At 36.2% G+C, this 18,434-nt stretch overlaps 1 protein-coding gene across 1 annotated transcript; it reads left to right on the forward strand.

Moving 5' to 3' along the window:
• The first annotated feature begins 1,986 nt into the window (after positions 1-1,986).
• LOC145675920 (uncharacterized) lies at positions 1,987-14,167 on the forward strand. Its single transcript, XM_081746720.1, has 4 exons — positions 1,987-2,259; positions 5,043-5,202; positions 7,675-7,883; positions 11,144-14,167. Exons 1-4 carry the CDS (start codon positions 1,987-1,989, stop codon positions 11,243-11,245), a joined length of 744 nt encoding a protein of 247 aa, XP_081602846.1. The 3' UTR covers positions 11,246-14,167.
• The last annotated feature ends 4,267 nt before the right edge of the window (positions 14,168-18,434 follow it).

Below are 18,434 nucleotides of genomic sequence, written 5' to 3' on the forward strand. Positions count from 1 at the left end.
TCACATGTGACGGGCTAACAAGGTCATTGATGCCGAAAGCCCAGAAATCTAAATCCTAAATCTTCACTACACAAGAAAATGTTCGCGCTGAAAACGGTTTCTTAGCAATTATGTTAAGCAGTCCTGTAGTAAATCTCCATCAAGTAATAAACCGTCACATATAAAAAGGAAAGAATAAACACATAACATTCATTTTGCGTACCTTGAAATGTAAAAAGTTACAAAACATTAATATTCAAAGATTTCTCAAAATTCAGATTAACCCATTTCTTTCTCCTCAACCATTAACGAGTTACAATAGTAAGAATTGTGGTCATAAATCACATTACTTGTTTAGTACTATATTAAAGCAAGTTATACTAAAGGAATATATAATTAATGGAATATTTAACTAAAGTGATAATTTACTATTGCACTTACCCAGGCTTTTCTTTCCTTCCGCTCTTATTTTCCGTTTGTAAACAACCTCGTTTATAAACCAGCTCGCAAGCATACGACAGTTGTTTCATGACGTCATCTATGGTGCAAGAAAGAGGTGTCTATAGGCGGTCAGGAGCTCACACACAGATGGACGTATATAACATATAGCTGAAGTATTTAACATACGTATACGTATATAAAATACGGAAGATTGTTAGATATCAGACATCCTGCAGCGACATGATATAACATCCAAGCGCGTTAAAGGCAGTAGCTGTGTAGCATATGGATAAAGTACGCTCCGTACAGATTTCCTTAGTAAACATAACGAATCCTTGTATTTGTACAATATACCGCTGTCCGGATAATGGATTTTTCTCAGTGTACGCTTTCTAAAATTCTTCAGTGGGTTGTCCGTTTTCAAGAACATTCAGGAAGATCCTGCAACAAATAATGGTAGGAATGATAAGTATTGCAGAACAGTATTTTTCTACACTAATAAATATTAATTGTACTAACTGGTACTAGTAAGTTTCACTAGAATTTTTAATGCTAATTCATTGCAATTCAGGAAAAAACGTTGCTTAAAATAGTTGGTCTAAGTTCCATGCAAGACCAACGTTTCCGAAACAGAAAACACAACTCAGACCTAATGTCCACGTACGTGGACATACTGCCTCCTTGAAGAATAATAATACAATACCAATGTCCACACTTGTGGACATATTTATTTCATTTGCTACAGCTTGTCAATAGTTGAATTGATTATATTTATTTTGGGAAAAATATCTTCTGACATGATCATTTTAATATACAAATACAATAGAAACCATTAAAAAAGAAATTCAAGCAAAATATCAAACAATAATTATCTGGAGGTCTGAAACATGATCGTGTTGTTCTCTTCATTGTATTGTCAATTGTTGTAGTTCATTCCATAGACGTGCAAAGTTGCTTGATTTTCTCCTTACGTTGTGTAATCCATAGACATTACAATAAGACAAGCAGTAGTACCAACTGCGAACTTATGTCTAGAAAACACTAAAATAATTTGTACACAGGTGTGGACATAAGGACGGTAGAGGATATACGGGTGGGACAAAAAAATCTAAAACGTTTGCAAAAGTGTGAAAATCATACCTAATATGGTGTGGGGCCTCCTTTTGTGTCCAAAACAGCTCGGTCCGACGTGGAATGGACCTATAAAGCTCTTGAATCGTGGTGTGTGGAATTTTGTACCATTGTTCCTCCAAAACATGCTCCAGTTCGCCACAAAACATGTTCGCCACTGAAGCTCCAATCAGACGGACACCAACGATCATGCCTGTTTGGAAGTCTGTCAGGTCTCCCTTTTACCGCACCACCTTCACACTACGACACTCACAGATGAACTGGTTACTGCTCACGGAAGAGAAAGGTCCACCTGACACATTAAAAACAAAAAATGATCGGCAACCGCAACACATGTTGTACAGTGGAGGGCCAAACCCAAGTAACATTTTCGTTGTCAAACGGTGTGCCAACCGTTGTCTATTTGTAGGCATCGTTGGCAAAGCCACTATCAAAATGCCAACAGCAAATTCGACAATCCATCAACCATCGATGCCAACAAGCGAAAACAAAACTGTGGTTCAACGTAGGTGCATCGTTGTTTCGGCAACGCATCGAAAGACAATGTTCTATTTTGTTGTCACAATGTTGGCGTTCCGTATTAAAATTAACACAGCACCGAAGGGCTGGACGCGCGATTTGCCAACGGTGCTCATATGTTGGTCCTCCGTAACATGTGTAACGTCGTTTTCGTTGAAATTCAAGCGGTTGGCCCAAAGAGGGTTGAAAGTTAGTTTTGTCACTTCCCGGGATGCAATGCGTGCAGCAAAGTTGAAGGTTGAAGTACTGGACGCCGCGTGCTGAATCGGTTTTAGTGTACAGTAATCGCGAATCTGAAGACAAAACAAATCACAGGTTAGATAATTATATATAAATAAGAGAGTACACATATTGTATATATTGTATACATATGTACATATTGTATATAGTAAATATAACACAATTATAATTATAATACTGGGATAGTAAATCTCTTGGCGGGGAACTGCAAGGGACTATGGTGGCGGTAAAGTTGATATTATAATCATAAATTATTAAATTAAATTATTGTGACACGAGATTGAGGTTCTTTCACGAGAGAATGGGGGAAAATTTGATTGGTAGAGAGGTATGGTAGAGACTACTCGTTCGCTGAGCTTGTGTCAGAGAGAGAGAGAAGAATGGAAAACCTGACATAAAAAATGTTTTACTGTACAATATGGGTATTTACTTAAGGAACTAATCTTAACAAACATTAGTTCATTCCAGTGTTTCTTAAACTTTTCCTTGGCGTACCCGATGCAAGTACGTGATTAAAACTTTAATGTACCCCCTGCGGTAAGCTTTCTCTCAAGGAAGGGCTACTAAAAACATTTTCTGATTTGGTTAATTATTGGGCCAGTCATGGTTCGAGAAAATATTAACTAAGCTGAGATGAAGATAGGCCACAGTTGGAAAGGTTCTAGATTACTGGTCCACCATGTAGGTTAGTAGCTGGGTTGGTTTCTTTCTATGCTTAAGTTTATACCTTTAATTTACACAGTATTGCCGAGCGAGCGTTAGCGAGTGAAGGCGGGTTAGAGCCCCGCGAGGCACGTTGTTTTCTGTCTTTATAACTGCTCAACGGGAAGGGGGACCAGTAATCTAGAACCTTGCCGCCACAGTTTTTAATATTGAGGTTACTGAATCGTTATAAAATACACAAGATTATTTACGCGACTGATTAGTTTGTTGTTGACTTCGTGAGGCAAATTCACGCAAGGCTGAGCTACTTTGATTGTATGTGAGGTGAACTGTAGGCAGGAAAAGTTGGAGGATTTATTTGTGTGTGTGAGGAAGAATGAGTGAAAGTGAAGTAAGTGAAATAGTAAAAGTGAAGAAAGTTGTTTTTGTTGGTTGTTTTTGATGATGTAAGCGGTACTGTATGTAGAGGTGGAAGGACTATTTCGCGGAGAGGTACGTTGGATATGATATAGTAGCGCGAAAGGCATGGTGTTGGAGAAGAAGTAAGAGCATTTCGAGGGCTATTTAGCGGAGTATTTATTTTAGGAAAGGAAACACAAGAAAGCTGTTGTACACGATTTTCTTCTTGAAATTGGAAATGTTTAGCTACAAGCTTCAGTTTTGAAGTTAAGTGACTTCTAATTGAACGGGAATGTATTTTTGCACAGTCTACAGACGCTGTATTGTATGTTAACAAGTGAAGCTTGCAAGTATTAAACAATGACAAGTGCTATTGAAATTTTTACGATCGCCAAAACCCACATGTTGTCACTGCCCTCGCTACGCGTATACCCACCGTCGTTGACGCTTCTGCTCCCTTCCGACGCACTCCCTCGCTCCGCTCGGGCGTCCCTGCTGCGCTCCTACCCTGGCTCGGTTAGATACCATTCGTTCTTTTAGTGGCCACCTAGCACAGGTTAGTATGTATTTTTGTACTGTAGCTTTTATGCCTCTAACGTGAAGTAACATCATCTAACGTACCTTAATGTAATCCAACAAAATATGACCGAATGCAGTATATTTTGGTGCTTTTTCTTTTCAGTTTTCAGGGGGGGGGCGGTGGCTCAGTGGTAGAGCGTTCACCTCTGGTGCTTGGGGTCCCGGGTTCGATCCCAGCCCCCGCCAAGTGAACTTTGTGGTGGACAAACACCGTGCTCGTGGGTTTTCACGGGGTTCTCCCGTTTCCTCCCACTTTCTTCATTCCACCATTTTCATTCATCTCTCATTATTACCGTCTCCTTTAGCCTCACCGGCATAACCGTGGGACGTAAAACTTAAAGATTTCATTTCATTTTTTTTTCAGTTTTCAAAGTGGTCCGGCAATACGCCATTAATGCCGTAAATTTCTTTGTCTATGATCAAAATATTCATTCAAAAAGTTTATCACAGGACTGCATTGTGAAGAAAAAAGTTGTGCATCTGTATCCTCGATTTTCCAGATATTAACTCAAAGCTTCTCTTATTTCAAAACCGCGTCAGAGTAGGAGCGGAGCAGGAGGACCCGAGCAGCAGCGAGGAGGTTCGTATGTCGGGAGCATGCGCGTCAGCGATGGTGGGTATGCACATGTACGAAGATTGTGCAAAAGACACTAACCAACTTGTGCTAGGCGGCCACTAAAGAGCACGAATGCAATCTAAACCAAGCAAAGGCAGGAGCGCAGCAGGATGGCCCGAGCATTGGCGAAGGAATGCGTCCGTAGGGAGCAGGCGCGTTAGCGATGATTTTTTGCGCGTGTGCGAAGATTTATTTCCAATGTTAATTTCTGCATGCATGGAGATTCCATATTGTTGTGTTATATGTACAGTTTTTCCTTATTTACTTCGAGGTGATAACTTAGTACATTGTTGGTTGTTTGCCAACATATCATGTTACCACTTTTTCGTAATAAGGTACCGATAATACGTATAGCGCAAAGATATGGAATCTCCACGTATGCTACAATAGCCAAACCAACTTTGTGAAGTATTACCTGCTTTTGTTCCTTTCGTTTAGGAACCATGTATCGAGTAGTTGAATTTGGTGATGGAAGCCTTGCTATTGTGAGGGAAGAATTGCTTACTCCTCGGAAAAAAGAAACGTTTTGCCGCCTTTCAAAATAGCATCGAAATACAACAGAGCACTGCGGGAAGACCAGGCTGTGCAAGAAACATGGAATTTATTTGCAGTTAAGAAGATATGGTATGATACTGGTCAGTAAATCCACTTTAAATAAATAGATTGTTTCAATTTCTCAACAATATGCTGTTTATTTGTGCTTTCGTGTATGTGTGGGTTATTATTATTGGGTATTCAATTCCCGCAAGAAAAAAAAAAAAAAACACGTTGTCTACTTGCAGTAAATTTGAAGTCGTCTCATAAATGAAAGCAGATAATGAAATGTAACTTCCTATGATCATAAAGCTTAAAAAAAAAAGAAAAAAAGAAAGGAATGTTTTGAATCATCTGCAGTGTAGCCATCCGTAGAAATTTCAGTGTTACCTTAATATTCATTTCCCAAAATTCTCGGTTAAGGGAATGGCCGGAACAATGAACTCAACGGCACAAATTATAATGTCTTTCAGTGCTGAACTACTTTTTCAAGAATATTTTGATTTCATCAGCAATAAGCAAAAGAGTAGACTTATGCTTATTATAATGAAATAAATAAATCTTCGAAAAGTAGTTCACAGTATTGAAAGACATAATTTTACATCAAATGCCGTTGAGTTCATTGTTCTAGTCATTCCCTTAACCGAGAATTTTGAGGGGTTAGTATTATGTATTTTTTATTTATCTATTTATCTGTTTATTTATTTATTTATTTATGTGCTCTATGTGCTTTTTCTTTGCTTAATCTTTCCAAGGTTTTAATTTTCGTAACGGATGTTGACAAAATCACGGCTAACGTTTAGTATAAAGGTACATAATTTGCTACCGGTAACAGGAAATTATCATCAACAGTTCAGATCTCAGCTGCTTTATTTTGGATACCCATCGAAATAATGTACAGATACAGTTTAAATATTTATTTGCGTAAATATTTCAGTATTTAATTAGAAAGAGAAAATTTTAAAGCGACACATTCACTGATAGCAAATACGTTCTTGTGGATCTGTGGTAGCTATGAAAGCGTAATTTGTGCCTAATAAAAGTGCCTTATGTATATGTTTTCTTAGGTTAAGGTAGTATAGTTAGTTAGGTTAGGGATGTTAGGTTTAATTACTATGTATTTTCTTGTGGGTGTCTTCCTGTGCGAGTTGTAATGTCGTGAGGTCTGAGCTTGAAAGGTGAGGTAGCAAATAAATGCGTTAACCCTCTATGCCGGACACAACCATGATACACATATGTTTTAGCACCGAGTGCAGAGAAAGAAAAATTAGCGTACCACAGACGTAAACTTGTAAGAAAACATATTCCTCAGATTTGTTTGACGTATATTTGAATCTGCTGTGTCTATTAATTTTCATTGTTTTGTCTTGTGTCGTCTTTGTGTAAATGTACACAATATTAAAATGTTGATGAATATGCAGATTTGAGAAATGCTTGAAAGCTGAGCGAGATGTAAATAAAATCTGTTGGAGAGAAGTTTCGACTTTTGAAATTAGAAAATTTTAATGTTATTTTGGTTGAGATGGGTATATCAGTTCAAGAAAATGTGATTTTTTTTTTTTATGGAACTTCCTGTCAATCTGCTTCCTGTTATACGGCTACCTTTTATGTGGAACTTCCTGAATCGTAGTTTTCATTCTACTTTACAACCTCGCCTAAGGTCTTTATACAGTTGTCCCCTTTACCGCATGATAGCAGCAGAATCCCCCAATTTATGCCATTGTGTCACCTACGAAAGCATGATCTGTCAAATTTCATTATATCATATATTTGGTAGTTGATTACACATTAATTAGCGTGAATTACGGCTTCTACAAGCTTGCATACTGTATGTAATCACAGTTCATTCTCACTGATTATCAGTACGTCAGGGCTAATTGTTGTCCCCCTTAAAGCGTATAATCCAGTTACCTATTTACTTCTGGAGTATAGAAGGGCTTAGTATATTGCAATAGTATATACTTAATGGATGACGATGGATAATTGACCATGGGCCAGCAAAGGTCTCCTAGTCGAGTCGTTTGACATTTGTTTCGATTTCGGTAGGTGAGTAATTTAACGTCCCTTTCAGCAGCGAGGCTATGTCAAAGAGGGAACCGACAGCTTAAAGTATCCTCCGAAGCACTTCACGAAATTGAGCCAAGGCATTGGGCTTGCAGCGGGATTCGAACCCGCGACCACGCGCGCAGAAGGCGAGCGCTCTAGCCTTTAGGCTACAGGGAAGGGGAGCCTCTTTGTCATTAGTGTGGTATCTTAATGTGTATCACCGTACGAGAACCGATTTGAATGAAATTTTCACAGATCGTTTATTGGTTCAAATGACAGGTCAAGTTCGTTGGAGCGAAAAATCGGCCCAGTGGAAGAAGGTAATGCTTTCGTTAAATGTGGAAAAAGAAAATTATTATTAACAACGTTCGTAACTTATCGTGAGACACCCACCCACACAGACAACACAAATGCGAAGCGACTCAACTAGAAGAACATGGGTTACTTCTTTACGCTTCATAGCCGTCGCTAGACTGATTATTTCCACGTTACTGGCTCAGTTTATAAATATTCTGCCTTATTTGCAGGCTTTGATACACTAGCAAGACATCTTGCCCGTATAGAAGCAACACTTTTGGATATACAAGAAACTCAGAAGGCTATCGTTGCCCATTTCCGAAAGGATGCACCACTCCCCACTATACCACCTGAGTTGACACTACCGTGTTCAACTGTTGAGGACGTTGCCAGGCTCAAAGATTGGATTCAAGCAGATAAAGATCATGCAGAGGATTTGGTAAGCTTGTACTTCATTGATTATTCAGCTACAGAACTTCCCATTCCTACATACAAGGGTTGTCCTAACATTTTCCTCTCTGGCTGGTAGATAGGCAGAATGTCATTATCGTACCCAATATAGCTTAGAGAAAGTAACTTCGTCAGTGGAACAATTTGGAAACAACGTGACTTTTGGTCAGTGATGATTTCAGAGTATTTTCGTAGGGGTAGAATTTCAATGCCCAGGGAGGGAAAGACGTTCAAACAATAGCTGTTTTACAGAACTTTCCGCCAAGGTTTCAAGCACCCGGAGGGGAATCTTGTAACTCCGGGGGGAATTTTCACCGGGCCACCCCTGAAATCATTACTGCTTTCGGTACACACGGTGAGAATAGCATTAGAAGCTATACTGCGGAGTTGAATTAATGTCATGGTTGGGAACCTTGGAAACCCTGTTGTCCTTTGGGCATTGTTTTTCGGAAAAACTATGATGAGAAAGCAAAAATATTATTGAACTTTTTTGTAGACTTTAGTTAAATTTTCAAAAAAAAAAAATCAAGAAAATTTCAGTTTTCTGAAGTAATGATTTGCAACAGGTATAAAATTTCGTAACATTTACCAAATGCACCACTTGGGGAATTGGAATTATTTTAAACTAGCCTTCAGCAAACTTAATTTTATTATTATTATTTAAATTTCTATAATGTTTCCCTTTTAGGTGAACAACTTTGAATAGGTATATTAGTAGACATGCCTAATTACCGAGATATTGGTCCTAGTTCTCTATTTATGCTACTAATTATTTATTGTAATGTGAACATAATATTAAAAGAGGCATAACTACAAAACGCCATGTGACATATGTTAATATTTTCCTTGCTTTTTAAAATAATCTCAAACCCTTACGTCCCCCCATATATATATATATATATATATATATATATATATATATATATATATATATATATATATATATATATATATATATATATATATATATATATATATATATAGGGTCTATATAATTTTTAAACAGTAGGTTTTCATCCTAAATCTTTATTAATAACTTGAAACTGAGTCTTTACAAAAAAACTTTATAGTGTCCTGTCATTAATGTGTTGGACAAAGTACGATATGATATTGTAAAAACAATGCTAGTTAAAAAAATATCAATAATAAGTTACGCAATCTTTGGTGAACGTCGTCCGACCTCATCAATCCGTGAACCAGTTTTTTTTAAATAGAGAATTGCAATTTTTTTCAATTTATAGGAAATTTAATGCTCTACAAAATAATATCCAATAATATTTTTGCGTTTCTATCAGTTTCATTAAAAAAAGAAAGCCAGAATACAGCAGAGTCTACCAAGTTTTCCACTGGTATATATCAACTTGTCTTAATTTGTTCTACTGATACCTCTTTATACCTAAATATTTGATATTTGATAATGAGAATAAAATCATGGCTAGATATTCATTCAAAATGGAAAAGTATTTATCGAGTACGTGTCATATGTCATGGTATCTTATGTACAGGGTGTCGGATTAATGCGTACAAAAAATCCATACTTCCAAAGATATAGAATGCTGAAAGCGTGGGAAAATGTATTTCACAGGCCTATAGCTTCAAAACTATCCAACGTAGAGAGTTCAGTTTAATATCTCACAAAGTAAGTCTTACCTGTTCTGTTTAAAATTGCATGTTTCAAAACTCTGCAATGCGTGCGAAGGGGATATTTCGCTAATTCCTTTTGCACCCATTGCAAGCTTTTGAAACCTGCATTTGTAAATAGAGCACGTTACTTCCTTTGTAAGATGTTACGCTAAACTCTCTACGTTTGATAGTTTTGAAGCAATAGGCCTCTGAAATTCATTTTCCCGCACTTTCAGCACTTTATATCTCCGAAACTATGAACTTTTGGCTAAAATTCAAGATGACTTTTTTTTTTCTTAGTTTGACATCAGGTATCTACCCTTAAATTTTTTGTACGCATCAATCTGACACCCTGTATGCTACAAATAGATATATTGCATTAATACAATTATGTTTTAGGTTGAGCTAGTGTCTTTTGCTTTCTCTTACGTTTGAACATGTTTATATATTAATCTAGCTGCGAAATCGAGTAATGGGAAGCTTAGGGGGTACAACATTTTACCGAGTGTCAATTGATATATTTTGATTTATGGATCCGCAGGGATAATTAAATGGCTTGTTGGCATTCTTGAAGTTCTCGAATTACGTCGGGAGTCGCCATTTTGTGAAGTTACGTCAGTTGTCAGAAGTACACTGCTTTATAATACACGAAAGTCTTCTATATGCAAATTTGGTATATGATTGTATGAAATGAGGTTTTATAAGTTTCAACAAACGTGATACTAGGATGCATTAAATATATTTTCTATATGGTGGCCAAGTTTTCAAAACGGTAAACCATGTGCCAACAATATGAAACAGCCCCTCCCGGTGGGAATTTATGATGCACACTTTTTTTCTGTCTTAGTTTTATTTGTTAGCCACTTGTCAGTTACAGCTCAACCCGTAAGATCCGCCTTTTTCCAATATGGTCATCGCTAATCTTAAAATGTCGATATATATATCGTGATCCAAAGTACGGGGGAAAGTGAATTTGGTGTTCTTCAGGCCGGAATAGGAGAGGGGCAAGAATGGAGAAGAGCATTGACCCTGTTCTGCATGGCAGTATCTCGACATTTGCTTAGCAGTACTGAAAAAAGTAGGGAAAACAGTCACAATGTCTTGCCAAAGAAATTTCGTGCTGCGGCCAGCCATCCTGAATGAAATTTTCCTTGTTTTATGGTCCACCATGAGAATGGCACTATGTGTACCTCTGTAATGCCAGGGCCATTAGCTTTAATATCCTTGTCTCTACTTTGTTTTGACCTGAGCCTTAAGTGAAATAATATGAGGACAATTATTACTGTATATGCGTCTTGAGCAGCAATCTGTAGTTTTATTTAGAAATGATACAATGGTCTGTAGTAATGTGTACAATTGAGGAATTTGATGTAAAAATGACCCGAGTTCAACAGAGTTATTATGGGACTCTGGTCATTTTTCAACCCAACTCCTAAATTACTTTAGTAACCTCCAATTGTGTTAGTTCATTTTACGCTAGTATGACTAAATATTTCTGTATGACATGTACTTATTTTAGTCACAATATTCAATTATAAACTAATATTTTTTCATTATTTTTAAAAATTATTACCTTTCCTATCACTATGGATTCCGTGTGTAATTTCGATATTTTACCAATTTCAGGAGGTAACGTTGAGTCTTGTAGGAGGGACTAAAGTTCAATATATTACAAGAAGAATTCTTGCCAGAATCTTCACCAATACACTGGCTCTACGATACAACTAGACGGGGAAGAACAATAAACTAGCCCTCAAAGGATTACACGTACTGGATATAGTTCGAGGTTAGTTTCTTGAACACGATTTTGAGCAGCTAATGTTCCCGTTATTTTTAAAGCAGTATTCGTATCATCAGAACCCCCTCCCCCATTTTGGTTGGGCATTACATAAAATTGAAGTCCCGAGTATGTACCTGTTTGGACGAAGTTTGGACACCCTTGCTACGGCTGAGGATGTGCTTTCTATAATGATTTGTGCACTGTTGAGAAATCTCAATTAAAAACTGAATCTTTTAGACACATCAAATAATAACCTAATGGAATCACTACATGCCATAATTGTACCTTAGTGATTTTCATAAAAGGATTTTGCCAAGCAGCAAGTTACTGAGCACTATACCCTCAAACGAAAAATACCAGTACTTTATTAAAGTTAGTAAGGAAATGTTACATGTTAACGAAAATAATTTGTTTACATTAAAAAAGAAAATACAAAAAATAGCAATGCCTTCTATTTTGCAGATAACTACTTTGCCTTCTATGGGACTAAACTTTTGAGTTCATCTTAATAGATTATTCTGCTTGAGTCTATTAAGTTAAATTGCATTGATCAATCCTGTTAGTATGGCCTGTAATTTTAAATGTGAACTAGTACATCGAAAGTAAATAAACTTGTAATACGCACATCGAATGGCAGGATTCAGTCCATACCATTTCCAAATAACAGTCAGTGTGTCGTTAGCGTAAATTCTGGAGATTCATGTTTCATGCTGAAAAATAATGACATTGTAATAGTAAAAAGTATTTCTGATATTTCCATCTCTCCGATTTTTTCTCTTGAATGTGATGTTCTTCTTGAGAAGACAGATTTTTACACATTGCCTTTAAAAAGTAGCAAGCTAGGTGTCTTCAAAGTAAAATCAACTTAGACAAGACAAATTGTTATTTACTCTTCAGATCTGTATAAAAAATGTGTCAAGTTACCTATTCCAGTTTGTAATAAATCTTTTGTTTGTGTTCCATATTGTAATATGGAAACCTTTTTTTGATTGCTAAAAATGATAACAAGAAACAAGCAGTTCAGCTATATCTGTAGTATCACGAAATATATATATTGATGTGTTGTAAGTTTGTGCATAACCCCAATTTGTTCTACAGTAGTGACGATAGTAACATAAGTACTGCTTTCAAGCGTTCAAATATATCAGTGTCTATTTTTAGGAATAAAGAAATAATTCGCACGATGGTAATTTTTAGTAATAGTAGTAGGACAAGCAGAAATCACTTCACTTCAGCAGTAATTTTAAGATTCTAAACCAAATATTTAGTAATCAGGATGAAGGGCAAAATGCTTTTAAAAAGTTTAAGAAGTACTTACATTTAAAACATGCTGCAGAAAAAGATGAAACATTTCCGAACTAATCCTTGGCCCCCCTAAGAAAATACCACGATAATAACACTCACAAAGAGAAAACTGATTCTATTTGTGAGTGCTATTATTGTCCTATTTTCTAGAGGGTCCAAGGATTAGTTCGGATTTTTTTTCTTAAATCTTTTTCTGCAGCATGTAAGTATTAGTTTGAGTGCATTTGTTGTATTCATTTCTTGCTTATTCTTGAACGAGTTTCCACCGATATGGAGAAGTCAATTAATTTTCATCAAAATCATTAAAAAAATCAAATATTCTTAAATATGACTTGACCATCAAGATATTGCACATGCTGCGTGAGTTAACATCCTACTGACCAGTTTACACGATCCACGCCTTAAGAGTGGACTGGATCTTTGGTTCGTTTGTCAGTTTCTCATTAACGAAAACAGAATGAAATGTAACTTACCAAACGCAACTAGTTTAAATCATCTTCAATGTTGCCATCTTTATAAATTTGCGGTGTTTTTAGAATATTTAAATTGAAAAATTTCTGTTAAGACAGCAGATAAAACAATGAATTCAATGGCATTTAATGGTAAATTATATTGATTCCAACGCTGGAAACACTTTTTATATATTTTTATTTCTTTTCTAGTAAGCAAAATAATACAGAATGACACGAAAAAACACAATTATGTTTATTACAAATGAAAAAAAATATTATTTAAAAAGTAATCCACAGCGTTGGAAGTCAATATAATTTGTCATTAAATGCTATTGAGTTCATTGTTCTATCCAAGATTGTCTGTCTTAACCGAGATTTTTGTGATTTTAGCATTCTGGCAACACTGGAATTTCTAAAGATGGCAACACTGAAGATGATTCAAACAAGTTTCGTCTGGTCTATTACTACGATCATGTTAATCTACAGTTCATTATCTGCTTTCGTTTATGAGAAAATGACCAAAAAACAAATTGAAAATTTTTACTGGACTAAGTAAAGGAATATTTGTTTTCGTTAAAATATCTGCAGGATTTACACACAGTCACCCTTAGGTGACGTTTCTAGGCAAATTTGATTTCAAGTAAGTGTAAAATTAGGAGCATATTCTAAAACAACAAATCAATATTGAGAATTTCGTTTGCACTTGACTCAAACGGCACCTGCAGATGGTTGTGAATGCAGCAGAAAAGGTTAGTGAAAATAAATATTCTTTTACTTAAAGCGTTGATCCTGTAAATTGATGAGTACGATATAGATTTATACTTCTCCGAATTCTTGGAAGCAATACTTACTTTGAGAGAAATGTTCAGTTCTTTTAATCATAGTTTTATGTTTTGTAATCACAAACGTTATCTTATGAATACACCATATTGAAAGCAATGCAGTTCTTTAGAGGAACAAGTTTAGCTTTTTTTTTTTTTTTTGTAACGATACTTTTTATGTTAATGTGATCCAACTATTGTGAAACATATTATGTGTTTTTTGGTCTCCTGCATGAGAATATGATGTAATATGAGTATTTCAGTGTACAGATGGTGCAATAAAAATGTTCCTTTATACTATATAACATTATTTTATTCTATTATTTCCTAAATATTCTTTTAAATTTTCAATCACAGCTGACTACTCGGCATAATCTTTTTTTTTATAATTAAACGCAGTATTATCCAGTGTTTTTTTCCTTTTTTAAAATATAGTTTTGGTCCTACTGTGCAGCTATTTAACGATTGTACGGCATGTCAGAATCATTGCTTTTATTTGTTATTATCGCATAATGATAATTTATCGCATAATGATAATTTTTCCTTCACTTCCACCCACCCTTATTTTTCCGTTGTTTTGCCAAAAACCTTGCGGTATCGTTCTCTTTACGTTCTAACTCATAGCTTCTAAGCTATTACTGGCCAACAATCATGACACTACAATGGGCCAACGATCATTAATTGTCTCTCATACTCACCCACCCCCTCTCCTCTCGTTCTTTTGCCATGCATTTCAGGCGCTTCTGTAATGCTGTACAGTACTCTTTTAGTTGTGCCTCGTATTTTGTAAGTATCCCCGATGGATATGAGTAGTTACGCTCGTTGCCTTGTAATCAGGGCGTCCCGGGTTCGACTCCCGGTCGGGACAAGTGGTTCGGATCCCACATTAAACTGCAGTAGTTCCGTCCATCATCCCATGCAAGACAATGGCAAACAACCATGGGTTCACCTTGCTCAGAGACCTTCGGGCAGAATACCCATCATGTCTGTGATCTGCGGTGTAGTTAATTAATTTCATTTCAGTAACACACATACTCAAGAAAACACTTTTCCTGTTGAGGTAGATGTGATTATATAGCCGTGTTACTGAAATGAAATTAATTAGCTACACTGCAGATCACAGAAATGATGGGTATTCTGCCCGAAGGTCTCTGAGCAAGGTGAACCCATGGTTGTTTGCCATTGTCTTGCATGGGATGATGGACGGAACTACTGCAGTTTAATGTGGGATCCGAACCACTTGTCCCGACCGGGAGTCGAACCCGGGACGCCCTGATTACAATGCAACGAGCGTAACTACTCATATCCACCGGGGATACAAAATACGAGGCACAACTAAAAGAGTACTGTACAGCATTACAGAAGCGCCTGAAATGCATGGCAAAAGAACGAGAGGAGAGGGGGTGGGTGAGTATGAGGGACAATTAATGTTCGTTGGCCCATTGCAGTGTCATGATTGTTGGCAAACTGTTGGGCCATCATTCTACCATTGTAGTATAATAACGGTTGACCAACCGTGATTTTCACGTTGGCATTTCGTAGGTACTTCGTTGGCCCAACTCCTTCATGGTTGGCACACTGTCGTCTATTGGTTGGTTGGTCAACTGTACACAATCTACTGTTGGCCCAACGTTGCAAATAATTGTTGGCATAACGATTTCCAGTACCGCCAAAATCACCGTTGGCCAACCAACTATGGTCGGTTGGCCCAACCATTTGCCAACCCAAAATGCTACTTGGGAACTTACGTGTCCTATATGAAGTGTTTTTAGATTTTTATCCGCCCTGTATATATATATATATATATATATATATATATATATATATATATATATATATATATATATATATATATATATACTTGTATATTTACAAATAAAAAGAATGCGCCAAATATCTGTCAATAAAGAATAAATATACAAAGGGAAGCATATAATAAAACTTACCTAGCGAAATTGAACAGGACTCACAAAAATTTTTGTTAGAGTTTTTAAAGTTAGCGAAGATAGATGTATGTTTTTAAAAATTAAGTAATGTACATACATAAGCTTATAATGGACATAGCGAGATAAAATAAAATGTTGTACATAGGCCTACCGTATCAATTATAGTATTTATTTGTGCTACGAATTAATACACATAAAACTTACAGTGAACAAATAAAGCCTACCTACGGTTTCAAAGGCTAAGACAAAAACAATATGCTATATCCTTTTCAGCGCTCCTCCCACTGTACCAAAATGTATTGTATTCAGTTATATTTGGTTGGATTACATTACTTTACGTTAGATTAAGTTATTAGGCTTGTAGTTTTACTATACGTATCCACAATATAAGTAGTAGTAGGAGTAGAAGTATGTGTAGTAGTATAATTTAAATGATACAACTTGTCCCTTGTGATATTTGTTTTCCTCTGCTTTTTTTCCTTCCTGCGCGCGATCACAACAATCAGCCAAGAACTGTTTCTATAGCAACAATACGTTCAGTCAATTATAGTGACTCATTTCTCTTGCTCTGCAGTGGTAAACATTTCACCCTCTCCGCACGTTGACAGTTTGAACATAAACAAATGCACATTGTTTTAGTCGAATGTCAACTTGAGTAGTGAACCTGGTGGTTATTGAAAGCATTCCTTTTAATTCATTTTTGTGGCATTTAGCATTCTACATTTAGTAAATGATAATATGGAACAAGCAGTGGCGTGTTTACGATTTTGTTTCGGGGGACTTTACTAATTTTCGGGGGGGGGGGGGCTTTGCCTGAAAATGTGAAAATTCTGCAAGATATTTCATATACTTTACTATAGTAAGTAAGATTTCAGGGGGCTTAAGCCCGGAAGCCCCTCAAACACACCACTGTCTCTAACCTGCTGTAGGTGTGCAGCCCTGTCATAAAAAACAATAAACAAAGAAAATAAATTAGGCGTTACGTTGACGCAAATCATAGCACAAAGTGCCCGAAAGACTATATACTTAAATAAACTATTAGGGCCTTATGCACAATCATTTTGATGTATGATCTGTCAGGAAAGTAAATGTACACCTATTTTTCGAGCCTGGCATTCCTGCGCTCCATCCGTGGAGAGTATGACAATTAAATCAATCAAAAGTTTACTGAGGGGAAAAAAGAAAAGCTTAATCTGAATAAGACATTGCAGAGGGGCACAAGCTGTGAATACGAATAGTGCATTGTGTAAATAAAGGACGACACCGAAAGAGAAAGCCAGAAACAGCTGTTAAACTTACAAAAAAAGAGTAAAAATTGTCGAAGTGGGAACATAAAACACAAATACAACAAATACGCCGACAACTAAACGGTCACCATGCCGTGATCTTGGTGTAGTGGTTAAGGTGCTGGCTTACAAATGCAAAGGACGCAAGTTCGAATCCTCGGCAAGGACATTTTTAAAAATTTTTGTTAATAATACATACAACTCATGAGAGATGGTAAAAGAGGTCGTATTTAGTTTTTCGTAGCAATTATTATTGGTAATGTTTAGTACTGATAATACTTTTTGTCTTTGCGTATTGCTTTTGTTCTTGTCTTCATTTCGAAAGAGAAGAATATTCGAACAAATGCCACAAAAATTCCTCATATTTTGAATGTAAACGCCATTTGCAATTAATAAAGAATAAAAATTGAACGTTCCGAAGTAGCTGCAAAAAGTAAAAGGAAAAACATGGAAGTCGACCATACTCATGGTTACTAAAAATACAATTTCTACATGCCTTACACCTCCCGACCACGTTTCTACGTTAGCAAGTAAGAGGCTTGTGTTTAGGTTAGGCTCGTCATTACGTTTTGCAAAAGGGCCCGGTTTAGCTCTGACGCACCACATGTGCGAGAAGGGAGAAAAACACTTTTTCTCTCTCCCTCTGTGTGTCTATTTATCTATCTATTTGTATATATATAACGCTATTTGTGAATGCCATAACCACCCTAATTTTCAGCGGATTGAGACGAAACTTGGCACAAACATTAATTGTTGAAATATCTTGATGAGTTCGTTAACCAGAATAATCAGATGAAAATGTTCAAAATGGTGGCCCTTCCAACTCTTAAAAAATTCTAAGGGAACCAAATTTCGCCCATAAATAGGTATTCAGAAAGTTTGAATAAATTTTCCTCTTTTACTGAAATATTTGTGTGCAGAAACTTATTGAAATATTGGACCCGATTAATTGCATAAAGAAGGTTCACGCCCTTTCCCTACGGTCAGTTTTTTTTTTTTTTTTTTTTTTGCAGGAGGGGGTTTATCTTCCTATTGGAACAAGATGATTGTTAGTGATGATATGAAATTAAACATTGAAAGTGAAGTAACTTGTGTAACGTGTTATTTGAAAGAATAATATAATAAATGTGCATTCCTCTAACACAGAGAACTGTAAATCATGTATTTCGAGTTCGGGAGCCTGAATGGCGAGGAGTGTTATTTGATTTGCTTTTTAGTAACACATTGCATTGGAAATAAAGGTAGGCAACATTAGTGGTAAGTAAAATAATAATAATAATAATAATAATAATAATAATAATAATAATAATAATAATAATAATAATAA

Source organism: Thermobia domestica, chromosome 18 (genome assembly GCF_964235325.1).
Source record: "Thermobia domestica chromosome 18, izTheDome1.hap1.1, whole genome shotgun sequence".
Lineage (NCBI taxonomy): Eukaryota > Metazoa > Arthropoda > Insecta > Zygentoma > Lepismatidae > Thermobia > Thermobia domestica.

Bases quoted from the DNA above. Each gene is read 5' to 3' on its own strand.
- LOC145675920 (XM_081746720.1), top strand. From the start codon at position 1,987: ATGCCAACAGCAAATTCGACAATCCATCAACCATCGATGCCAACAAGC. The intron at 2,260-5,042 runs GTTAGTTTTGTC...TGGTGATGGAAG, and splicing joins TGGCCCAAAGAGGGTTGAAA to CCTTGCTATTGTGAGGGAAG. The intron at 7,884-11,143 runs GTAAGCTTGTAC...TACCAATTTCAG, and splicing joins AAGATCATGCAGAGGATTTG to GAGGTAACGTTGAGTCTTGT.